Source organism: Juglans microcarpa x Juglans regia, chromosome 4D (genome assembly GCF_004785595.1).
Source record: "Juglans microcarpa x Juglans regia isolate MS1-56 chromosome 4D, Jm3101_v1.0, whole genome shotgun sequence".
NCBI classification, from domain to species: Eukaryota; Viridiplantae; Streptophyta; class Magnoliopsida; order Fagales; family Juglandaceae; genus Juglans; species Juglans microcarpa x Juglans regia.
In genome coordinates this window covers 10409098-10435188 of record NC_054600.1, presented here as the reverse complement: position 1 = coordinate 10435188, position 26091 = coordinate 10409098, and the positions used below count along the sequence as shown (strand labels likewise).

General features: G+C 35.0%; 2 protein-coding genes across 4 annotated transcripts; both read left to right on the top strand.

Annotated features, from left to right (window-relative positions):
- Positions 1 to 7481: 7481 nt before the first annotated feature.
- Positions 7482 to 17785, top strand: LOC121260576 (splicing factor YJU2-like). 3 transcript variants are annotated; one of them, XM_041162516.1, is made up of 9 exons: positions 7792 to 7926; positions 8508 to 8629; positions 8748 to 8897; positions 9388 to 9522; positions 9729 to 9794; positions 15946 to 15996; positions 16120 to 16227; positions 16605 to 16689; positions 17231 to 17785. In XM_041162516.1, exons 2-9 carry the CDS (start codon positions 8600 to 8602, stop codon positions 17512 to 17514), a joined length of 909 nt encoding a protein of 302 aa, XP_041018450.1. In that variant the 5' UTR covers positions 7792 to 7926; positions 8508 to 8599; the 3' UTR covers positions 17515 to 17785. The 3 variants fall into 3 exon arrangements, with proteins under 3 accessions (XP_041018449.1, XP_041018448.1, XP_041018450.1); XM_041162515.1 differs by lacking the exon at positions 8508 to 8629 and having other exon boundaries at positions 7482 to 7926; positions 17234 to 17785; XM_041162514.1 differs by lacking the exon at positions 8508 to 8629 and having other exon boundaries at positions 7483 to 7926.
- A 3851-nt stretch (positions 17786 to 21636) lies between these two features.
- LOC121259160 (calmodulin-like protein 11) lies at positions 21637 to 25543 on the top strand. Its single transcript, XM_041160657.1, has 4 exons — positions 21637 to 21862; positions 24292 to 24449; positions 24552 to 24632; positions 25273 to 25543. Exons 1-4 carry the CDS (start codon positions 21787 to 21789, stop codon positions 25405 to 25407), a joined length of 450 nt encoding a protein of 149 aa, XP_041016591.1. The 5' UTR covers positions 21637 to 21786; the 3' UTR covers positions 25408 to 25543.
- The last annotated feature ends 548 nt before the right edge of the window (positions 25544 to 26091 follow it).

The window sequence follows — 26091 nt, the reverse complement described above, 5'->3', positions numbered from 1 at the left end:
TGCCCTTCTCAGGGACTCAAACAATCTATATTTCTTTGAGATTGAAATCTTTGTGAGCAGACAATCCATATCTTTTTCTCTTGCCCTTCTCTTTCAACTGATTTTCCTTAGTCCCCTATTAGAGTTCTTCTTGTCTAGCATTCCACCTTCTGCATCTTCTACCTTTTTGTTGGGCTTCTCTAGCAAAGTTTTACAAGTTGGCCCACCTTTGGTTGATGGATCACAATCCAAGCCCATTCCTCCCTGGTCAATATACTCACCACTGCCATCACCAAACACTATTGACTTCCTACCTTCTACGAAAGACTTCCCTGAGTCATCACTACAAGGTCTCCTCTAACCTTCCTGAAGCTTCGCCATCAGCCCAAAGTCAATCATATCCACCAACATCTCCTTTGAAACCACACCTACCTTTTCAACCTATATTGCCCCTTGGATTTCTCTGGAAAATTTACTTCTACCTCCCATTGATTCCCCTTCCACTTACATTCATGGGACTTGGGTTGCTGAGGTGAAGATTTATAATTTGTATCTCCTCTAGTTATTTTTGTTTGTTATTGGTTCTATTACGTGTTGTCTCAACCCGCAACCATGGGCCAAATTGTTGTCCTATGCCATTTCTATGGAGTTTCTGATTTCCATCACCAAAACATCCATGTGGTCCATGCATGATGCACCCACAATTGAAGCACATTCTTGGAAGTTTCAAATACTTCAAAGGTGCGCATATTCTATTACCTTGCAAGTTCATTGTATGACCCCTAGCCAGAGGTTTGATCAGTTCAATTTCTAGTTTAATACTCAAATATTTCCCCTAACCTATTCCCTCCTCATTAACATCCACTTCCAACACATTACCTATAGAATTAAATAATCATACCATTGTCTTCAATCATACATACCAAGGGAAGATTATGAAATTGAACTCAAAGTGCTTCGAAATTGATAGTCATCGTGTGTGGTTGAGAGAAACCAACAAATGGTTTGAGAACAAATAGATGATTATCAAACAGCCAGGGTTTTCACCCTTATATCCTACATTTGTCTACTTGATTTGAGGATTTGCAAATGTAACAATGAACAAGTTTGGTTTTATCCTTAGGAAGTATGTTGGTTTACTTAGCTTCCATATTTTTGTCATCGTTGATCGGAGCACTTCCTACCCAATCAATCTATCTACACAGATCTTCTCCATTATGCTCTGTTCTCCTTTCTGCAAAACTTCCTCCGATATTCCAAAATCCAGTTCAATTGAGGTATTTTCTTCTTCTAAGAGCTTAAGGTTATCCCACACTTCTTCTAATTCCTCCATTTGCCCATGTAACCACCCAAAAACAAGAGACTAATCGCTCCTACTCTCAAGGATAGTAGATAGAGAATTTTGCTTCTCCTCCTTCACCACATTGGACCAAAAGAGAGAAGAATTTCAACCACTTCAAAAGTTTATATATGTATATATACTGTATACATAAATTAATCGTGCAAGGTCCATTAGGGCCGCTTATGAACAATAATCAACATGCATTCTAGTCCAATTAAGGTGAATAATAAATGAAGGACTTTTATTTAAATTAATTTAAAAATCTATTTTTTACGATGCAAGTCTATATTGTTTTTTGCCAACACTTTGAGTATATTGTTTTTAATTCAATTAAGTCTAATTAACTTCTTGGCTTTAGTCAAATATAGATTTTTATAGTTCTATAATTTGCTTTTCAGACCTTAGTTGCTAATTACCCTATAATCAGCCCCAAGACTGATTACGAAAAATTTCATATATAAATTTTTTTATAAAAATAAACTTACAAATTAATATGTCTTGATATGTCTTTTGCAAAATTTATTTATAGACATAATAATAATTCTATATTACAAATTTTGAGAGACATTAATTACGCTCTAATTCCTCAAAATAAAAGCCTTAAAAATTAACATATATATCAAAGCCACCAGGAAATGACTTTTGACTAGCTCATGCTCAAAGTTTTTGGTTTGAAAAGAAAGGTGAACAAATAAAGAAAAACTCTTGTATGGAATTTGTTGATTGAACCAACCGCCGCATTCCTCAGGCTTAGAATATTAATATTGGATTATGCAAATGTAAATGTAATATGACATGATTTTTACATTTGACTATTCTACTCAAAATTTATTCTTATATTGGGTTTTTCATCTATTAGAAAAAGTAATAATAAAATATTATAAATTTAATAATATTTTTTTCTATTAATTTTTTTTTAAATTAAGAGCTATATAGAAATACATTAATACAAATGTAGAGTAATATTTCTAGAGTGCAGCAAATATATTTTAAATATTTAATACAACACTAGAGCAAATACATTCTAGAGTGATGCTGCTTTTGTCAAATGATAATGAATTGGGGCAGGCATGAAAGAAAGGAATGGGAAGGAACTGAAGTCAAACAATGGCAATCCTTGTAAGAGCATTGGCATTGACTTCATCAAAAGTCTAATCAAATATAAAATATGATGAATTTCACCAAAATAAAGCTGCATTGGATTAGCCAAATAGATAAGTGTGAAACTTTGAGCTACAGTAAATGGATGTGTTTCTTTAAATTTGAAGGGTTACTATTCACTCATCAAATCTATTTTTTATTCACTTTTAATCTTCAAATATCTTTTTTATTCATGTTTAATCTCTAACCGTCTTGTAATAATAATGTAAGAATCAAATTAAATTATTAATTAATATACGATTAGTGTAATTGTAAAATATAAAAAAAATAAAAATATTATATTATTATTTTGATGAATTCAATGGCTAATTCAATGTGAGATTATAGTTAGGAAGGTTTTGGATTTTTAAAAATCATGTACTTTTCATCAAAATTTAAAAATAATTTTTATGAAGCCAATATCAATGCTCTAAGTGTCACCTCCCGAAGCTTAAACAAACCGGCAAAGATGGATGGCCGAGGAAAATGCTTCCTCTTAAGGCCTTTGCTATCAATCGACAGAAGGCACAAAGCTGAAAGTATTTATGCTTCAGACACAAATTCAACTTCTTTTTTTCTTATTTACCAGCTAGAACAACTTCTAACTTCCAAGCAAAAAAAAAAAAAAAAAAAAAAAAATGAAAAAATGAAATAAATGATTTTTTTTCATAAAGCAATAAAAAAAAACAATGATTTATGAACATAGATTAGAAAAAACACCGAAAGTGCTTCAAGATATTTATGTGTTTGAAAACATATGCATAGGAAGAAACAAATACATGAACTACAAGAAGCAAAAACATAGAAAGTGACCAATTAATTATCTACAAAATGAAACTTCCCAATCTCTTTCTTTCATTGAATGCATGACTTTGCTACTTTTTGCATCAAACCCAAGACACACTTGAACCAATAGGAGGGGAGGAGGAGGAATAGAAAGACATTCGTGGTTGAGTAAAAAAAAATTCAAAATCTGAAAGATTGAATCAAACAATAAAAGGTAAAAAAACTTTGAAACAAAATAAATGGTGCCGAAGAAAAGCAAAGGAATGAAATAAGAAATTGAGAAATGGTGCTGAAGAAAAGTAAAGGAAATATCAAGTACCAAAAAGCTGAAGAAGTATATCCTCAAGTTCATGGTTGAGAGAGAAAATGGTAACTGATTTAGCTTCATTTGAATTTCCAGAGAGGTACCTGTTTCAGTTCATGTTCTGGCTCCAAAAGGAATTGCAGAGAGGAGAAAACTAGCGCGCAGAGAGAGAGAGAGATGGAGATGGAGTGAAGGAGTGAAAGGGAAGCTGATGCTGCGATGGACTGGTGGTATGGAGAAATGAAAGAAACTGCGTTCAGGAGAGGGAGTATTAAAGGAGAGAGAAAATATTTTTTAATCAATTTGATCTAGTTACAGTAATCACCAAATATAACCACCAATCCTAAATTAGTGTAGCTAAAAGTCATATCCTTTTAAAGTTGCATAATTCAATATAGACTATTTTTAAGGTCTATTAGCCAAACTTCTCATTAGATTTGCATTTGCATAATCCAATGAGGATGCTCTTAGACATCATGATTCATACTAGCTAATAACTCATGAGTGATTCATTTTGTACGTATGTGCTGTAATTGGTTGATCTTTCTTCATTGTTTTAATAGTTTTACTATTCATCATCTCCATACAGTAAACATCACATACTATATTTATTTTTATTTTTTTATGAGTAATACTATACATTACACTCTTATCCTACTAAGTAAGATGTGGCATATTTATTATCATTGGATGATAAAGAACTATCTAATAAATGATCGTTCAATAATGATAAATGTGTCACATTTACTTCTTGGGATGAAAGTGAAATGATAATAATTATAACAATTCAAAATTAATAATTATAACTAAAAATTTATACTTGAAATAAGAAATATTAAATTACTTTTGCAAAATAGCTAACCGAAAAAAGGAAAAATATAAATACCTTAACACAAATCCCAACTGATTTCAAACCAAGTTCTTGAAAAACAGAATATGAATGAATTAATGAGTACATAATTCTGAACGGGTAGTGATAAGCTTACTACCCATTTATTATCCATTTATTATTTATATTATTTTTATTTTTTTATCATTTTATTTTAAGTATTTTTTTAAAATCTTTAATCATTAAGAAAAAATTAAAAAAATATATAAGGTTACTAATAGTCACTTCCTTAATCATTGAGTAAAATAAAAAATTAAAAAAAAAATAAAATACAAAAAGAGTAGTAAATGAGTAGTAAGAGGGTAGTAACCCTATCATTTTCCATTCTGAACAACCAACAAATCTTGGGACCTCTCGCTTGAAAGTTTAATCATTTAATGCATATATAGTTTGGACAATGTAAGTGTGCACTCCAAACAAGCACACCAATGTAAATGAGTGTTTTTTTTGTTCATTTTTCTTTAAGTATTTTTTAAATATTCTTAACCATTAAGAAAAAATAAAAATATATGAGTTGGCATATTTGGTAGATATATTTGTGATTTATACTTGGAGAGAACATTCCTCTCGCCCATACAGTACCGGCTTAGGCCTTCACCTTGTTCATGATTTAAGTCCCAATACCAAAGGGGCTCTTTAAAGCCGAGAAAGGCCCAACCCACTTCTCATTGCCGACTAAGTAACTACCCAGCGGTGGTAAAGGAAGGACAATTATTATAACAATCCATTAGAGCAGGAACCCTCATCCCCAAGTTTGAATATGAATAATAGATATATCTATTATCACTTAAGCAACAGAATGATTCAGAGGTTCTATATAAGAGGAGAACTCAGGTACGTAAAAATGATCAGATTTATTATTATTATTATTATTATTATTATTATTATTATCATCTTCAGTCATTGACTGAGACATCGAAGGTATTCTCTCGAACCCCCAAGCCCTCTACTCTTTGGTTGCAAGTAATCATGAGGTGGCGGCAGTGAAACAGGTCCATAACAATACTATTATTTTCCATATAGTTTTGTTATGTCAGTATTTTTCTTGCTATTTTTATGGTTAACAAAAAACTTAGCATGTAGAAATTAAATTGGAAAAAATATGCAAAATAACAAACACGGTTGTATTTGAATAGTGAGATATTTTTAGGTATTCTATAAATAGTAATAAAAAAGTAATATTAGAATATTGAATAGTAGTAAAAAGTAAATAAAAAATAATAATAAAATAATAAATAATAATGAAATATTCTCGGTATACCAGTACCCAAACTACCCAAACCAAGACAAGGAAACTTGCATTATCTACAAAAAGAGGAAATAGAACCCGTTCCACATTGTCTGCATCATTTTTACCATAAGCAATGACACAACTCAATCATCAACAGGGGCTTTCTTAAAATAAATAAATAAATAAAGTGGTGCTTGGGCCACCGAGAGTCCTACCGAATTTTTGTGTCGAGGAGTGCAGATTTTTTTTATTCATGTTCCAGTTCCAGTTCCAGTTCCAGCAGTGCGTGACAGTGTTGTTGACAATCCATCAAACTTTCATAATCATATTCCAATTAGAGCTCGCTGAATTAATCATAATCACCTGTATAAAAATCCAAATATCAAGAACTTTTTTAGTATAATATATTACATGAGTATATATGTGAACTTCTAACCCATATATAGAATTTTGTGGATTCAGTTTTCAATATATTTTAAAAATTGTACATGACAGCTCAATGCTCACATTCTCACTACTTTTACTCGCGTTTGGTTTCTTATTTAATTCTCATGGTTAATAGAGTTTCAAATCCTGCATAAATCTCTGTTTTCAAGTCACAATCCTCTTTACTGACCGTAAATACTTTCAAAACTCATGTTTTCTGAGCACCCTTGTCATCCAAGGTTGCTTAAGACCAAAAGAACCACAATCTTAGATAGTAAAATTATAACTCCATTAAATTGGTTCATTTTTAACTCTTACCTCTTCTTCTATTCAATTCACCGTCACACATGACTTGTTTGCTGGTTCCCGCTTATGAGCAGTTATAAACTTATTGAGAAATGTTATACATCAACTACTATTCATTCTCACATTTTATACTTATAATTTTTTTTTTTAAGATGTGAAAGTGTTTTTCGTAGTAAATAATAATTGATGACAATAATATTTTAAATTTATTATCTGATGGCAATATGCGGGTGAAAAAGATGGAGGAAATTTCTCCCTTCTCCTTTCTTGGTGGTTACCATTAGGGTTTTTAAGGATTTATTTATTTATTTATATATATATTTTTAAGATATTAGAATGTGTCTAGGATGGGTTTGAGCCCCAATGGTGAAGATCTCGAGTTGGGCCCTAATAAGTACATGAAATAGTTTGGCCCAGATGAATTTTTCCCGAAAGCGTAACCTTGATATATACGAGAAAAATAATGATATTTACACAATTTATATGTAATTTGATTTAAACTATAAATTTTAAAATGTATGACATGTAGTTAGTGTAATGTAAAGATTTTTAAATAATACTATTCATACAAAAATATTCATCACGATGAGTAGCAATTTATATCATTGGTAAACTTATGCCAAAAGTTTTACTATTTATCATTCTCACACACAGTACACTGTATTTATTATTATTTTTTTAATTTTATTTTAACTTAAGTTAATTGAATTCTTCTGCTTATCGTTCATAAATCATATATTTAGTAAGAAAAAGAAAAATATGATGTGTGATGTGTAGACATCATCAATAAAATTTTTCTTGTAGAAAATGTTAAAAAATAAAAAATTTCTTTCTTTCTTAGCGTCTGATACTATTGATCATCTTGATCCAATAACTGCATCGGAGATTTTCTTGATAAAAGTATAGTTATATGTAGTCGTGAAATACGTAAGTATCGTATAGTTATTTTGAAAAAGAGTAAAATCTATTATTAAAAATTATTATTTTTTATATTAATCTCATATTTATTTATTTATTTAAAATAATTATACGTCATTTATACACTCATAATTGCAAGTATGGTGCTTTGCGGATAATGACTTTACATTGGCGCGTGAGATGCAAAGGTTGCTCCTCCTAGGTAGGTTGTAGGCATCTCCCATCGCGTGAAGCACCTCTTGAAAAAGCTGACGTGGCGGTCTCTAATATCCATCTGTGTGTCCACGCGACTGCCTCCTCGGTATACATAGAGTAACGATTCGGAATTAACCCAAAATTCAACCTCCGGCGATCGTCGTCCTCTCGAATTCTGATCATAACTGCTGCTTGGGGAATTTGTTTGAAGGATGGGAGAAAGAAAGGTGCTGAACAAGTACTATCCGCCGGACTTCGATCCGTCGAAGCTGCCGAGGGTCCGGAGGCCGAAGAACCAGCAGATGAAGGTGCGCATGATGCTTCCCATGAGCATTCGCTGCAACACCTGCGGTAATTACATCTACAAGGGCACCAAGTTCAATTCCCGCAAAGAGGATGTCATAGGCGAGGTACGTATCCCCCTTTCTTTGTTTTATAGCTTCCTATCTAAATTGAAAGTTTGAATTACACATATATGTCGGATTATACTTGTAACTTTTGGACTGTACGTTTTATATTATTCGAGTTTTTATACTTGTTAGCACTTTAATTTGATTGTCTTATATTTTTGTTTTCCTGAGCAAAGAAATTGAAGTTTAGGTTTTTCTTATTTGTATGCTTCAATTGAAAGTCAACAAAATGCACTGGCTCTTAATATTCACCCATTGTATTTTTTTTAATTGATGTTCTTTTGAAGCCGTAACTATTTTATTGGTTAGTCTTAACTCCATATCTTCTATAAAACCCAGCCTATCCTAGTCCTGTATTCCGCGTTGGTGGTTGTACATTGTTTAATTTCAATTCCCTATATCGTTAAGTGTGATGATATAAGACCTGTCCAGTGCCTTCAAGTGAGGATTATATGGATATGCGGACTCAAATGAAACATGCTGTGTTGCTAGAACATTTTTTACCCCAAAACAGTGTGAAAAGTTAAATATGAAGAACTTGTCTGGCTTTAAATGTGTTAATGCTGCTTTTCCTTTTCCAGATACAGGACACGAACCACAGATCTATAATTTTTTGTACCACGTTTCAAGTCATGATATAGCTTGTTTAAAGCAAAGAAAGTGTCTTGAATGCATGAGCGTCAGCCTTACTACCATACTCATGGTTAATATTCCTTCTTGGTTTTCTATAGTGGTTTGTACATGTTTTGCCGGTATCTTCATGTGAGATTTGAATATGTGATGAATAATGAACAAGATCACTTATCTTTAATCGGTTGCAGACATACTTAGGAATTCAAATCTTTCGATTCTACTTCAAATGTACAAAGTGTTCTGCGGAGCTAGCGATGAAGACAGATCCAAAAAATTCAGACTATGTTGTTGAGTCAGGTGCCACACGGAATTTTGAACCTTGGCGTGAAGAGGATGAGGTAAAAAGTTTAAGCATGTTTGGTTTGAGAAAGGTTTCAGAAATACTTTTCTCTTTCATTTGAAACATCTTTGAAATCCAAAATAAAAAATAAAAAATCATCACCCAAACATTTTTTTCATCCAAGTATTTACCTTGGTTTTGGGACATAGAAATTATAAATTCACAATATCCAATACAAAATCCATTGCAAAAAACTGCAAAACGTTTTTATCGTTGCAACTTTTTGTTCTTTCTACCCACTTTGACCAAACTCAATGGAAACATATCGTGAAATTTTTATCCTAAAAACATTTCATTCTATAGTAATTTTCTTTCAAAGAATACATATCAAAATTTTCATTCAAAGAATTTTCAACAATTAGAGAAATTTTCACTTACCAAGCATGCCCTAGAACTTCCTGTGCACAGCTATATATTATGTGGCCAAATCCCTAATGTTGTTATCAACATAACTTGTGACTTTGTCAATCAATTGTTCTTTTTGTCAGGTAACAGAGATGGAAAAACAGAAAAGGGATGCCGAAGAGATGGGAGATGCTATGAAATCATTAGAGAACAGAACCTTGGATTCAAAGAGAGAGATGGATATCCTTGCTGCTCTAGATGAGATGAAGTCTATGAAGGTACTTTCTTTAGTAAATGGACTTTATTTAACAAGTATCCACTCAACAGTGTGATAAATGGAATCCATGGCTCAAATAGCCTTTGTCACTGTACACATGTTCCTTTAGATCATCATCATGTTGAATAACATTATTGCTTTATCAATCAATTAACACCTGAGGTCAATATGAGTTTGATACTAATGCCCCCTTTTTTCATCTTGCAGTCCAGACATGCTACTGTGAGTGTAGATGCCATGCTTGAGGCCTTGCAGCGCACAACCGGGGAAAAGGTATGATTAATGTGCTCTTTGTGTTTAGATCAGTTTTGCTCCTTTTTTACAAAAAATTCATTTATTACAATTTTTCTACAATGATTTCGTTTTATTCCACTAGTACGATTTTTCTCTCTGTATGTTTTTTCTCTTTTCCTGTGACAATGGAAAACCTCTTATTTTCTCTGCTGAATTTGGGTGGTCTGTGACGGTGCGTCTTGAGTTTGTCTGGGTGCTGGTGTGTTTACAGAATGGTGTTTTCAAAAGATATTGTAATAGAATCAAAAGCTTTTTCATTTGTGAAGGAGGGGGGTCGGCTGGGTATTACAGAAAGAAGCTGGAAGGTGGTGTCAAGGGTGGCTTTGGGTCCTTCAACAGTGCAATGGTTGGCTAAGGCCATGGAAGCCTGCATGAAGGATGAAAAAAAGAATATTTCACCACAGTCAGGGAAGGCAGCTACAACTTTATTGCACAACGGTGTTCGAATATTCGAGGTCGCTACATCGCGAGAATACAGTGGTGGTAGTAGGAGGAACTTTATTTTAGTTCCTGCGGAGGAGGGCTGAGGGTGGAAGAGGAGGGGGAGGCTCTGTGGGAATTTGTTCACGACAAGAAGACCACTCACAAGGAACGAACTCTGAAGAGATCAAAGGAGTTGAAGGCTCAGTCGCAGCTTTGCTCCTATAGAGAGGCACTGATGGTGGAGCAACCCCGTGATCTACGTATAGGGGTCGACGACATGGTAGGGCAGAGTGGTACCGCTGCAAAGTAGGGTATGCGGTTTTGACAGAGAGATTCACCCAGTACAATGGTAGGGTGGTGGTGGCAGACCTTTAGGCGTTGTGGCAGGAGGGGAGGTTATCACCTCTCTGCTGGACGTAAAGTCCCAACTAATTTTACTACAATCCAAAGTGGATTGGCTTATAAGAGTGGAGATGGGCCCGGCAAGAGATGGACCTAGCAAGGGCCTGTCTGTTGGAGCTGTCCCACTTAACAAGGGCTTTGGCCCATGACATCAGGGCTCCAACCACTTGGGCAACGCAAGGCCCCTATCAACAAAGATTGAGCCCGCTTAAATCCAGCATCATGCGGGCTTCAGTGACAGCTGTGAGGCTAGGCCTCACACAACTGGTCCCAAGCCCAAGTCTCAGCCTGTATGGAGGATACGCAATGAAGGAACCCACTGACCCACCAACAACGGCAATATCGAACCTTTGCTAGAGAAACCTGCAGAAGCACGGCGGCCTTAGGTGGGACCATCGACGATGACCTAGAAAACGCCAGCGTCGCTGTTAAATGAGGATACAGAGGAGATCTAGCCGTCGAAAGCCACATCTCCGATCCAGCGTGGCCAGAAACTGCCGATAGGAACACTGGAACCTCTACCTCCTCCAACGGAGGCCTTATTTCATCCTGAGGAGCATCTAGAGATGCTATCGGAAGGAGAAGGTGAGTCGAGCATGGAGCTCACTATGGAAAGTGGCGTGGGGCTATCTCAGATGCTTTACCATGGTGGAAATGAGGTGGTGATGGTTCTTGATACACCATTAACAACTCCTTTCTTTGGTAATGATGTGGAGATCAATGAGGGTATTGTGGTCGAATGGGAGGGCAACAATTTGTTTCGGGGGGAGGAGAAGGGGATGTCTTCGAATGCACAGTGGGCATCAGGAGATGGGGAGCCTTTTCCTCTGAATTGTGAGTTACCATACGAGTTCAATATGTCTGACTGGGTGCTTCGAAAGGTAAAGGATATTCAACACTATGTGGGAATGGAGTGTGTGGGGTTTGAGGAACAATTTATGGCTCTTTTCACTGCCCATTGAGGTGAGTCACTCTCAGTCTATAAAGTTTGAGACTAAGAAACAATGAGAGCTTAATAGACTCAAATGGTCCTTGAACTATGAGGGCATCTCAAGCGGCGATAGATCCAAAGGGAAGGGAATTATATATCCTCTATGAAGCCGAAAATCGTGTCTTGGAACGTTCCTGGGTTGAATGACGCACGGACATTGTTTATTTACAAGAAACAAAGTTGAAATTGGTGTCTAGAAGTGTAGTGCGAAGTGTTCGGAGCTGTCCTTATGCAGATTGGGTTTATTTGCCTTCGAACAGGGCTTCGGGTGGCATCTTAGTGATGTGGGATAGAAGGGTGGTGGAGAAAATGGAGGATTTTGTTGGGGAGTACACAGTGGCCTGTTCTTTTAAAGTCGTGGAAGATAATTTTGTGTAGGCTTTTGCAGGTATTGACGGGCCGAATGTTGATAGTATCAGAAGATTATTATGAGAAGAAGTTGGTGCATTACATAGTTTGTGGGACCTCCCCTGGTGCATAGGAGGAGATTTTAACGTCATAAGGTTCCCTAGTGAAAGATCCAGAGACAATCGGTTGCGCTCAGTGATGACAGATTTTTCAGCATGTATTTTTTGACTTGAACCTGGTGGATCTTCCCCTCATGGGGGGCTCATTCACTTGGTCCAATAATCAGACGTGGTTTTGGCTGCACAAATTCCTAATCTCGCTGGATTGGGAAATCCATTACTCAGAGGTGTGTCAAAAGAGGTTGCCTTACCTTTGCTCGGATCACTTTCCCATCATGTTAGATGGTGGTGTTATCCAAGGCGGACATCGATATTTTAAGTTTGAAAATATGTGGGTTAAGAGTGAAGGCTTTGTGGATAAGGTAAGAAATTGGTAGTCATCTTATCAGTTTCATGGTACTCCTTCCTATATACTTGCAGGTAAACTAAAAGCTTTCAAGAATGATTTAAAGTTTTGAAATTTCTAATCATTTGGTGACATAAGGTAGCACAAGAAAACATTAGTGGAGGAACTACAAGGTTTTGAGAGAATACTTCAGGATAGAACCCTCGCCCCTGAAGAAATATTGCGAAAGACAGAGTTGGCATCAGAGTTGGAGAAAGTTCTTTCGCTAGAGGAGATCTCTTGGTGTCAGAAGTCAAGAGGATTATGGTTGAATGAAGGGGACCGATGTACAAAATTTTTCCACAGGGTGGCCAATTCTCATAGGAGATATAATACCATTGAGATGCTGAATATTAATGATATAGACTGCACGGAGGCTCTTGTGATCCGAGATCACGTGGTGGATTTCTATGAACAGTTGTTTACAGAACGAGAGGGGTGGAGGCCAAAACCTGATGGACTTGCTTTTGACTCTATTGAACCACAGACAATGTCTTAGTTGGAGAGATCTTTTGAGGAGGGGGAAGTCTTTGATGTAGTAAGAGGAATGGTTAGTGACAAAGCATCAGGTCCAGACGGTTTCTTGATGGGTTTCTTCCAAGCATGTTGGGAAGTAGTGAAGGAGGTTATAATGAATGTGTTTCCGGAATTGTTTTCAGTTGGGAAGTTTGAGAAAAGCCTAAATACTACTTTAATTGCTTTGATCCCAAAGAAGAGCAGAACTTCGGAGGTGAAAGATTATAGGTCCATTAGCCTCATAAATGGGGTATAAAAAATTATTTCGAAGGTGCTTGCAAATTGGTTAGGGGAGGTTTTAGGCAAGAAAATCATGAAACCGCAAAATGCATTTGTAAGGGGTCGTCAAATTCTTGATTCAGTCCTTATAGCCAATGAATTTCTGGATAGCAGATTAAAGTCTGGGATTGTAGGGATTATTTGTAAGCTAGACATAGAAAAGACATACGATCATGTAAATTGGGGCTTCATTTTCTTTTTGTTGGAGAGATGTGATTTTGGGGAGAGATGGTGTACGTTGATTAGATGGTGCATCTCTACGGCAAAGGTCTCAGTTTTGATTAATGGCAACTTAGCTGATTTCTTCAGCAGTTCGCGTGGCCTGAGACAAGGAGTTCTGCTGTCCCCACTTCTCTTTGTTGTTATTATGGAGGCCCTTAGTCGGATGTTATTGGCCATGGTTAGAAATGGTTTTGTGGCTAGATTTTCAGTAGGTGACCCCAATAGGGGTTGTCTATCTATTTCTCATCTTTTATTTGTAGATGACACGTTAATTCTTTACGAGGTAGATCAAGATCAACTTAGGGCACTGAAGACTCTTATTATGCTTCGAAGCAGCGTTAGGCTTGAGAGTAAACTTTGATAAATCAGAGCTAGTGCTGATCAGGAATGTCAGCAACACTCGACATTTGGCCAGTACACTGGGGTGTAAGGTCGCCTCTCTTCCTATGAAATACTTGGGATTGCTGTTGGGGGTAGCCTCACGGGCTCTTTCTATTTGGGATTCAGTTATTGAGAAGATAGAACGAAGATTGGTAGGGTGGAAGAGATGTTACTTGTCGAACGGAGACCGAGTGACTCTAATCAAGAGTACTATTTCTAACTTACCAACTTATTTTCTCTCTCTATTCCCAATTCCAGCTTGTGTGGCAAAAAAGATTGAAAAACTCCATTGTGATTTCTTATGGAGCGGTATGGGGGACGATTTCAAGTTTCATTTAGTTAGTTGGGATAGGGTGTGCAAACCAATTTCTTCTGGTGGATTGGGGATTAAAAATATGAAAATTTTCAATAAGGTCCTACTCAGGAAGTGTCTATGGAGATATAGTATGGAACCAGAAGCCCTATGGAAATTGGTGGTTGAGGGGGAGGAGGCTCATGGATCAATTGGGGGACCAAGTCAAATGGAACGTCAACTTCAATAGAGCAGCCCAAGATTGGGAAGTAGATAGCTTTGAGGCTTTTTGCAGCCTATTGTATTCTGTGAAGTTGAATGGAATACGAGAAGATAAGCTGTGGTGGACACCTGCAGGTAATGGAGTTTTCTCGGTTCGATCCTATTATAAATCCTTTACTTATTTACCGAATGCTCTTTTCCCATGGAGGAATAAGGCCCCCCCCCCCCCCCCCCCCCCCCCCCAACACACACACAAAAAGCACTTTTCTTCACTTGAATAGCTACTCTAGGCAAGATTCTGACAACCGATAATCTGAGGAAGTGCCGGGTTGTTATCTTTGATTGGTGTTGTATATGCAAGAAAGCTGGTGAGTCAGTGAATCATCTCTTGCTACATTGTGAGATAGCTAGAGTCTTGTGGATCAAAGTGTTCAGCCGAGTAGAATTAAATTGGGTAATGCCTGCCACAGTGGTTGAGTTATTGGCCAGCTGGACATTTCTAGGAGGTGCTACACAAATCAAAGCCATGTGGAAGATGGTCCCTGTTTGCATTATGTGGTGCATATGGCGAGAGCGTAACGATCGGACATTTGAAGATAAGGAGCGGACTCTAGAGGAGCTTCAATCTTTATTTTTCCATACTTTATTTCTATGGGCCGTAGCTATAGATTTTAATGGCCTTAATTTACATGATTTTCTTGTTCTCACTTCTGCGACCTAGATAGGTCTTTGCCTCTTGTATAACATCTTGTGTACTTGCGCTTTGCCTATTCTTATCAATAATATCGTTTATTTATATAAAAAAAAGAAAGTTCAGTTTTGCTTCTTGAGTGCAAAAGTATATCAGATCACTCTCATTACTAAATCACACTGGGCTGCACAGTCACACTTTCATTGTGTTGTTTGGGCTCAGTTTTAGGGTGAACACTTGCATGTTCAACACTATTCTCATGTATTTTGTGGGCGAGTACTTATCCATGGTCAAGTATAACAAACAAATGGATTGATTTCGCTGTCTTTACTAATCTTTTTTCCACCAGATCAATCTTTTCCATGTTGCTTCAGTTGTGGGTCACTGGCTTTTAGCTGCCTGGACTGCATCAGTATTCCTGTCTATGAGAGGTTCTTTAGTTAACTGTGAAAATTGTATTGACACTGTAAACTTCTTGGGGAAATTTGTTCACGTCCATCCATAACCATTCCCTTCAATCCATTCTATATGTCCACAAGGAACAGGCATGCAAATTAGTCAAATCCACTTGTTCAAACAGTATATAAGACTATTTTACTGTAATGGCTTAACTTCTGATTCTCATAAACTAATTCTACAGTTTGTCCTTTTACTTGAAGAAAATTTCTGCAGACTTATAAAAGTAACATCATTTTACAGTAATACCCTCAATTTAAAACATCGTTGTATAAAGGGTTGTAAAAAGGGTTGTATGTGTATCATTACTCTTTCTAGAAGTGTCTCTTTGCATAAATATATGGTCATATTGTAGTTTATATTTCTAGGTTCTGACTGTATTAATTGATTTTTATGCTGGCAGGAGAAAAGGCTGGAAGAAGAGGATGAAGCACTTATAAAATCAATATTTCATGTTAGTACATAAATTGTACTTCTATTAGTTTGCTTCCAATGTCAGCCTCCCCCTTCCCCCTCCCCCTCCTTTCTTTTATATGCGAGATGTTTGCCTCTTAACTATGTTGAAAATATTTTGCAGAAGCCAATAGATTATGTTCGAAGAATTCATGATGAAGATCTTGACGATGATGGAGATATGATTCAGCTTTCAAGTGGCAATGGGGAAATATCTGGTGATAATCTGAAGGTATGGTGATGCTGTAATGATGATTTGTATTTCCTAAGGTTTTTTTGTAAGTACGGATTAAATCTATCATTTTGAGGGTGAAAAAACGTTTACTCTTGTGCAATTCTTCATGATATCGTTCAAAAAGAATTTTATAATGGGTTCTTATAGTTTTTCAAGTAGGAGTCACTTGATACTGTAAAGATTTGATATACATCTAAATTGTTTAATATTAATTGGTGGACTATAATTTTAGATTATATGATGGTGAAGAAAAAGTTATAGGGTTTGTAAGCCAATATCTTTTGGAAGGCTAAAACTTGGAAACTAATAGTTGTTTGAAAATAGGATTATGCTGAAAAGATTTGAACTTGTGTTTGCACATGATTTCCATGCAGAGGAGAAAGGTTTCTGAAGAGCCTCTTGGAAACCCAACAGATTCTTTGACAAAAGCCACTTCTGTTGACGGCTCCACCAGCAAAGGTATTAGACACTTTCCCCCTTCCTAGTATAGAAATTGGAGCGCACTACCACCGTTATTCTTTTTACAAATTTTCAGTTTCTCTGGCCCTCTGGGTTTGTTCAAGTAATATTTTAGTTTAAGTGATGCTATTTAACTGATGTAAATAGCTCTATTGGAACCTGGGTTTGCACTAATTACAAATTAGTTGCTGTTGTAAAAAAATTTAGAAAAATATATAATATATTGGGTATGCTTTGCATAACAAATTGATCCCTTTATTCATTTAATATTAGATTAATGACAGAAAATATTGATGTGACACCTGTTTGTCACGTCACGACAAATTATATTTGGGCACGTGTCGAAACTGCACACTTTGCATCTAAAAAACTAAAAAAATGTTGCATGAAAATTATTTCTATTTAAAGAAAAACTAAATTATGTTTTAAAATATGCCATACATTTTTCTTTTCATTTAAGAAGGGGTCATTGATATTGGCTCAGTTGCAGTATTTTCCTTTAAAGACATACAAATTTATATTCCTGTTTAATTGTTGACAGAAGAAAATCCAGGTGGTTCAGGGGCTGCTGGCAATTCCAAGTTAATATTCAAGTCTTCAGCCGTGAGGATTTCGGTTAGGAAACCAGCTTCCAATGATAGTAATTTAGTGAAAATGGAAGGGAACAAACACGGGGCTAGAACCAATACAAGTGCACTTCAGGCTGTGACCACAGGTGATAACAATCCGGCCAGGCACGGAGATAATAGCCAAGAGCATAAAATTGCTGATACAAGTGCTGGACTACAATCGCTCTGCCAAAACTATGAGAGTGACGACGACTAGTGATTGATTGACTGGGAGAGTGTATCTTGTAAGTTATAACAATCATTTCTTTTGGGAACTTCATTTACTTTGTTATTTGGGAGTTCACTCGCATTGCTGCCAAGCCAAATTGATATGCCTCATTCCAGCTGAGCCTTGCAAGTTAATGCAATTCTTGCTGCCATGTGCTTCACACCGCTAGCCAAAAGCTCGCCATCTTGGATACTATAGTGCTGAAATTGAGGATTTGTACATTTTTTTATTTAATGGCCAAATCTGTTGAAGTTTCCTTCCAACATGTACGTCCTCCATGAACCAACTTAATTTATTTTCGAAAAAGGTGCATGTCCTGTGCATGTGGTGTCATGACATTGATGAGACAAATGATACGACTTTTAGGTGTCCTAGCCAATGACTATATTCAGGACTTGAAGCGAAGAGATCAAATACTGCCAAAACTGGGCTTACGGCCCTAATGGGTTTTGATACTCTTTTCCCTAATATAATAATTCGATTATCGTTCCAGTAACGTTCCCTCTCGTTTCTAGCTCTTTCTAGCGAGGAGCAAGTCTTTCCTTCAATTTAGGTGTAAGGCTTATTTGCCTAGGGCAAGTTTTGGTCAGTTAATTTCTTACGTTCTGTTCTTGTTTATGGAAGAAGACTTATCAGAATTATGGAATAAACTTTCCCTTACAGATGAAGAAAGGTATGAGCTTGTGATTACGGGGAAGGATATACAAGATATACCATGGAAAAAGGAAAACCATGCCTAGTAGGGAAAGTTATTGCTGATAAAAAAAAAAAAAAAAAAAAAAAGGCAATGAACCTTTATACCTTTGAATTTCAATCTGAGGAAGATTTGAGTAGGGTATGGGAGGGTCAACCTTGGATGTTTGCTATGAACCTGTTGTGTTTAAAAATGTTTGATGGTTTTACTCCACCGAAAGAATTATCATTCATTCATAATAACTTGTGGGTTCAGTTACACAACTTACCATTTGGATGCATGGAGAAGGAAGTTGGAACAAGGATAGGCTCCACTATTAGAATCATTATACAGGTTGATGCTGATTATAATGATATATGTTGGGAGGCAATTTCTAAGAGTTCTAACATAAGTGGATCTTGAAACCATTGGATTATACCATGGAAAGGACATATTTGGATGATGATTAGCACAATAATATAATCTCTCAGAGAGCTCCTAGTACAAGTGTAACTAAATGGAAGAGGAGGGCGAGGGGACATAATAGTAATGTTGAGATGCTACCAACTAATCATTTTTCCACCAGAAAAAGGAAGACAAATGAAGAAAACAATCTCTCTATTTTTGAGAACAATCCAGGTGCTAGGAGAAAAAACCATCATTGGAGTCTGAAATGAATATATCGACGGAGGCTGATAATTAGCCCTGCTGGGAAAAATGAAGATTTTAAATTGGAACTGCTGAGGGTTTGGCAACTCTCGAACAGCTCGAGATCTTAGCCTTATGGTTAAGGTAAAAAAGCCTAGCATTTTGTTTCTTATGGAACTTAAAAAGCATAATAGTGAGTTAGAAATAATAAAAGAAAGTATAGGATTCAACTGTCTATTTACTGTTGAAGGTGTAGGAAAAAGTGGAGGAATGACTTTGCTATGGAAAGATTCTGTGAGGCTTAGCATCAACACTTATTCTCAAAGACACATTAATTAATGGGTTGAACAGACAAACTTATTTTGGATGCTAACATGCTTTTATGGTAATCTTGAAATAGAGAAAAGACATGAAGGATGGAGCATATTGAGACACCTTAAGCTTTAAAATCCCAAAATATGGCTTCGCATATGATATTTTAATGAGATCTTATTTCACAGTGATAAATATGGAGGGGCTAGAACGGATAAAAAACAAATGGAATTATTTAGAAAGGTGTTACAAGATTGCAAACTTAGTGATTTGGGTTCATCAATGTGATATCTCCAAACTTCGTTTGGGATGGAAAAGAGACTTGAAGCTCAGTGAACGAATATTTCTTAATGCTCAAATGATTAAAGAAGATGCGTTTGAAGGTCTTTATTGACCATTCGAACGTTTAATTTTTGACGTTTGAACAATTGCCCAATTACATGCAAATGTAAAATTCAAACGTCACATCACAAACGTTCGAACGTGTCTACTTTTGAACTTAAAAATCTAACGTGCGAATGAAAAATATCGAACGTTAGATATTTATCGTTCGAATGCTACTCGGTCGGGTGAATGTTTGAATGTTATTATTGACGTTCGGACGTACTTTCTACGATAGAATTCGATTATCACAAAATCTCTTCACATTCGAACGTTGCAACTCACGGCAGACTTCCCACTATCACAAAAAACAAAAAAAAAAAAAAAACTTTACAGTAAGCCGTTACAAAATATATTTTGTGATACCTTTTTTTTCTTAAAATAATTGTTTTTTAAATATATATATATATATATATGTTGGGCCGAATGAAGGAAAGCCCGGCCTGAGCCCCGTCCCCTGACACCCAAAGCTGTCTGGGGTCTACCCACGTGCCGGTCGTGTGCTGGCCGGTGCCCTTGGTCGCCCCAAGCAGGAGATGATGCGGTGGCTTGCTGTCCACCTCTACGGCCTTGATGGCTCTAAGGGTGGTCAGAATGACATTCTGTGGTTAGTTGGGCCATCGCATGATCCGTTTTGATGGTCCGATGAGCATCAAAAGTGGTGGCTAGTCGGTTAATGTAATTTAAAAGAAAAAATTATACTTTAAAAAGTTTTCCACATGTGTATTTGGAATAGTCATTCTTTCTAATTTTTTTTTTTAAGTAATAGCTATTTCTAATATTAAAGAAATGACTATTCTTTATCCTAAAATGACAACCAAATAAAAAATAGCCATTTCTATAGAATGAGTTTCCAACACCCCATTCAACAAACCAAATGTAGTCTAATTCTCAATCATTTTTTGAATTCGCGACTTGATTGAATCCAGAACATTATATTTTTAAAACCAACATTAATTCAAATAAAAAATATTCATTTCACGTAGTCAAATCCGCAACATTAGAAGTGATCATAAATACTGTACTACCGCTTGCAAATTACTGCTGCAAGTGACCGCTAGTGTAAAGTTAGTGTTTTTTTTTTATCTAATTTTTTTATTTATATTTTTTTATTATTTTAAAAAAATATAAAAAATACATTGATATACTAAAAATTACTTTTTTAATGATTAAGTAAAAAAAATATTATTATTAATTTTTTTCATAGAACGATAAATTTTGTGCCGAAGTAGATTTTTCTATATATATATATATATATATATTTCCGGGAGGTGGCGGTGAAGGTGAAATTAGGTGGTCCCTATCTATGCCTACCGCTAAAACCGCCATTACAGACCTCAACAATGATATATGAGTTTAAAATTAAGAGTGGGCATCCCTAATTTATCATCGGACATCGTTTGCGAGAAAATAAAATCAAATTGCTAGGAGGAGTTGGTACGTACGAGCAGAGTGCATGAACGCCCGAGAATGTGCAACATCTAAGAGATATTTGAAAAGGCTCAACTTGACAACTGCCATGCATGTGGGTTGAAAACGTCCGTGAGACGGGTCCCCTATGATCTATTTCCGTACGTGACACCCAACACATATTGAATGTGCAGTTGATCTTGTTGACTGCAGTTTGTTTCCGCGTATTCATAAAGTCTGCAAATCAGAAAATCGATGGAATAACGGACAAGAGTCAAGATTAACAAGTTGTCGATCGAGAGACAAATTCCACAAAAGAGAAAAAAATGAATGGGTGACATATATATATATATATATATATATACACACACACACATGCGATATCTTCACATGCATGCTTGAATGCTTCTCCGTAGCACTAGCAGTAGCTGGATCGGGTAAAATTTCAACCCCAACTTCGAGAAACGGAGAAAGTACTCCACTTGCAAATTTTCAATTAAGGACTTCGACTATTAAGGGAAACGAGACAGCCTTGACTCTTCATCATGTCTTTGTCATATTCTGACGTAAAGACTGGACAACTTTTACTAGCCCTCTTGATCATCAACATCAATTACCACTAGCTCTTCATACCTAGCTTTATAAATAAAGTTCATGCATGGTTCTACCATTAACATCCACAAGTACTCTCTCTCTCTCTCTCTCTCTCTCTCTGCGTGTTTGTGTGCTAGCTAGCGCTAAGCATTTCTTGAGTGTTTTCCGGGTTGTCTTGGGTGCGTACTTAAGTGCAGAGCTGAATTATAAGTTTATTTGCATCCATCGGCGAAAAACCAAGTATGGGAGAGGTCCTGTCTGAAGAACAGATTGCAGAGTTTCAAGAAGCTTTTTGTCTCTTTGACAAGGATGGAGATGGTATGTTGTTTCTGCCATTCATAAACTAATATTTTGTTTTGTCTCTGATCTCTACGTCTGTATCTACATCTCTTTTGGGTTTGCGGGTATGATGATATCATGACTTGCAGGGTACGCAGGTGGGAACCACATATTTGGTTTAGGGGTGGCCCCCGGCTAATTTTTTATTTTTCTTTTAAACCTTACCGTGTATCTAATTTTTTTAAGGTGCCACAAAATAAGATTATTTGTCCCCAAGCTATAACTTTTAGCACATTAATATCATTTCAAAATATTTTTCTACTACTACAAAAAAATAGTATTTGTGACAATTTATTTACGATGTGAATAATTATTTATAACGAAAATAAATTTAATTTGATAAGAAATAATCATTTTAATAAGAAATAACTAGTTACATATAAATAATTTTCTTGTAATATTATTTGTTGATGAGTTTCTTACGCTTTTATTTTTTTGTGTCTTTTATTCTTTTAAATCTTTAAGATTTCTTTTATTTTTTCAACAATTTTTGCATACTTCCACATATTTCTTTTTTTAATAATAAAATTTTAAATGAGTAATACTAGATACAAGTTTCAAATAAATAAGCCTCGTACAAGTTCTTTGTAAAAAAATAGATCACACTAATAAATAATAATTTTTTACACTATTTTTTTAAAGGTGATGTCCATTTTTTTTTTTTACAAAAAGTTATATAAAATTTATCTATTTAAAACATGTAAAACTCATTTCTCATTTCTTAATTCTTTTTCTTTGGTGCCTATGCAAGTTGATACATTAATTTCAAGGAAAAAAAACTATCCCGTAAATTCACAATATCATTAATTTCTCCAATTTTTTCACTATCCCGTAAAGAGTTTAATAATAATATTTTACTTAAGACTTTTGAATATATTTTTAGTAATGGGTGTATACTCGTATAAAAAGGAGCGCACATGAATTTACATGCACCTGTGCAGCATTATTTACGTCGGTTGGCCCCACAAAAAAAATACAATTCTCGTTCTGTCCTTTGGGTTACGTACATCTTAAGAAGCATTAATTGGTTGGATCTGCCTAGGTTTTCTATATGCACGATGCCTTCTTGTTGGCTAATAACTTGCCTGAATAAATTGTTGGTATCCCTTTGTTTGATATACTCAATGATCTTTCCCATTGAACAAGTCTAGATTTGAAAAAGATCTTTCAAATAATTATTCAGTGATTTCCTGTTTGTCTGGTTACATACACGGGCATTTAGACAATATGTGTGTATATATATATATATATATTCTACTTTATTTGGTTAAATACAAATCAAACCATCTTATTTTATCTAATCTAATATAATTATTATAATTTTTTTAAACTCTCACACATAATATAATAAATAATTTAATATTTTTAAATGTTAAAATAAAAATTATATTAAGAAAATATATTATAACGATATTTTATTTAATTTTTAATTTTTATCTCATCTCATCTCATCTGTGTAACCAAACGATGATGGTTTGGCATGCATGCCCTTTTTTATTGTATATATAAAGGTTCTTTCTCATTAGATAAGTCATCCAAAAACATTATTTTCTAGCTAACTAAAATGTTAATCTGATTATCAAACTAGTTAATGGCAATATATATACTCCTTAATTTCATGGTCATAATTGATAGAACTCTAAATTAAACCAGTTCAAAAAGGACGTTAGGTAGACTTTTATATATCCTTAAGATAGTTAATATTAATTAGTCCCATACGAACGTTAGGCCGCGTTTGTATTTCACAACATCTTTCATCTCATCGACTCATCTTATCTAATTATTATAATTTTATCAAACTCTCATACAAAATAAAATTAACAATTCAATTTTTTCAAATCTGAAAACAATAGTAATATTAAAAAAATATATTTTAATAATATTTTATTCAATTTTTAACTTTTATCTCAATCTATCTCATCTCATCTGGGAAAACAAACGAGACCTAATGTTGCCTATTAATGTTGACAGGCATTATTATTACTTCTACACATTATATATATATATATATATATATATAATATCTTGTGAAACTAAAAAAAAAAAAAAATTGATACTAATTTGTATTATTCATTGGGACCGATCTAACTATCAAGATTATGCCATATTACTTATTTTTATTCCATCATAAAGGTCGGTGCGAAATGAAGGTAAAAAGTGCTACTTTTTTTTTTATAGTTTAACGTGTAATATCTTTGTTTTATAAATTTAGGGGGCAAAGTGGAAATTAATTAAGGTCTAATAGTTGGAATTAATGTGCTACTTTTCCCATTTTAATGGTCAACATAATTGAGCTAAGAATATATATATATATATATATATATATATATATATGTATGTATGTATGTGTGTGTGTTTTCCCAATACTATAACTCATACTTCATTGACAAAATGGCTGCTGCATGCAGGCAGCATCACCATCGAAGAATTAGCCAATGCAATCAGATCATTGGATCAAAATCCTACTCAGGAGGAATTGCAGACCATGATCAACGAAGTGGACGTTGATGGAAACGGAACCATTGAATTTGGGGAGTTCTTGAATCTAATGGCAAGGAAAATGAAGGTGAAGTACTAGTAGTACCAAAGAACGATATATCCTTAAAATTATTCCCAAAATAATTTCTTTTCCTTGTTTTAATTGTCTCCACGTTTACTGTGCATGCAGGAAAATGAAGCTGAGGGGGAATTAAAAGAAGCTTTTAAAGTGTTTGACCAGGACCAAGATGGTTACATATCACCAAATGAGGTTGAATATATATACTTTATCCCCTAATTCTCTGATCTCTTTAATTACCATGGCCATGAATTTTCTTGTCAACAAAAGAAAAGGTCAAATTTACAAGATGTCACTAATTAATTGAGATCTGGCATACACCAGCTAGCTTGCTTATTCAACTATTTTCAACTTACTAATTAATGAATCTAATAAATAGAAAAATCTTACTTTTAAGTTGGTATATATTCAAAAGTTTTTTATACTCCTAATATATCTGGTATAATTAAATTAATTTATCGTGTCGGCTCTCTAGAGAATGTGTCCTCTCCACCGACTTGCAAATAGAATTACTTGCTTAGTCAAGACCTAAGTTAAATTTCCATTTGATTATTAAAGACGTTTTCTCTGTCAAATCAGCATTCAAAATATATATTAATGATGTCAACAAGAATAATTTGAAGTATTGCAATCAAAATATTAATTTGACACGGTCAAGCACCGAATTAACTTGCAAAATAGAAAGCCAATCATAATATGTGGAATTAAAATAAATTAATTTATGATTTGATGGACATAATATTATAATATTGTAGATGAAATATTATCTTGTAGATCTTGTTGTGCTCCTATTGATAATTTCCTAATTTTCCGCATGCAATTATTCATGCAGTTAAGGCATGTAATGATAAATCTTGAAGAGAGGCTGACAGATGAAGAGGTGGATCAAATGATCAGAGATGCTGATTTGGACGGCGATGGTTTAATCAATTTCGAGGAATTCGTGAGAATGATGTTAGCTAGCTAATTAAATCTCTATATATTTGTGATAGTATGACCCAGAATTATGTACTGATCTGTCTACCAGAATGAAATATGAAGGTACTGTAATGATTTTAAATAAGCAAAAACGAGGATCAGGCGCCGCTGCGTTTTGGGTTTTAGCTGGTTTTTTTTTTTTTTTTTTTAAAAACCTAAATTCATCAAAGATAATCAACCGGCCAATACATTTTTTGATCCAATCGATCGGACCATCTTCTAACCACACTAGCTCCTCATCACAAGCAAGAGCTAGCATGTTTAGCTAATCTGTGCGCTGCCAGGTTTCCTTCTCGGGAAACATACTGAATCTTCCATCTTGGTCTGCCTTGTAGTACTAACTTTATGTCTTCAATCATCTGTCCATACCATGACCAATTCTCTCCATGCTTCTGCACATTTTGGATAACTGACAAAGCATCACCTTTAAAAATAACATCTTCTAACCCTATCTCAGAACAAAAAACAAAAGACCTCCATAAAGCATGAATTTCAGCAAGTATAGCATTTTTGACAAAATGTTGTGGCATACACAATGAAGCTATTAATTCACCATCAGCATCCCCAATTACAGCACCAGCCCCCATTTTCAAATTTTCCTCATCAATAGCATCATCTCAATTAGCTTTATAAATACTATTACCTGGTTTTTGCCATCTTATAGCCCTGTTAA

Bases quoted from the DNA above. Each gene is read 5' to 3' on its own strand.
- LOC121260576 (XM_041162514.1), top strand. From the start codon at position 7,729: ATGGGAGAAAGAAAGGTGCTGAACAAGTACTATCCGCCGGACTTCGAT. The intron at 8,898-9,387 runs GTAAAAAGTTTA...TCTTTTTGTCAG, and splicing joins CTTGGCGTGAAGAGGATGAG to GTAACAGAGATGGAAAAACA. The intron at 15,997-16,119 runs GTTAGTACATAA...AATATTTTGCAG, and splicing joins TTATAAAATCAATATTTCAT to AAGCCAATAGATTATGTTCG.
- LOC121259160 (XM_041160657.1), top strand. From the start codon at position 21,787: ATGGGAGAGGTCCTGTCTGAAGAACAGATTGCAGAGTTTCAAGAAGCT. The intron at 24,450-24,551 runs GTGAAGTACTAG...CTGTGCATGCAG, and splicing joins TAATGGCAAGGAAAATGAAG to GAAAATGAAGCTGAGGGGGA. The intron at 24,633-25,272 runs GTTGAATATATA...TTATTCATGCAG, and splicing joins GTTACATATCACCAAATGAG to TTAAGGCATGTAATGATAAA.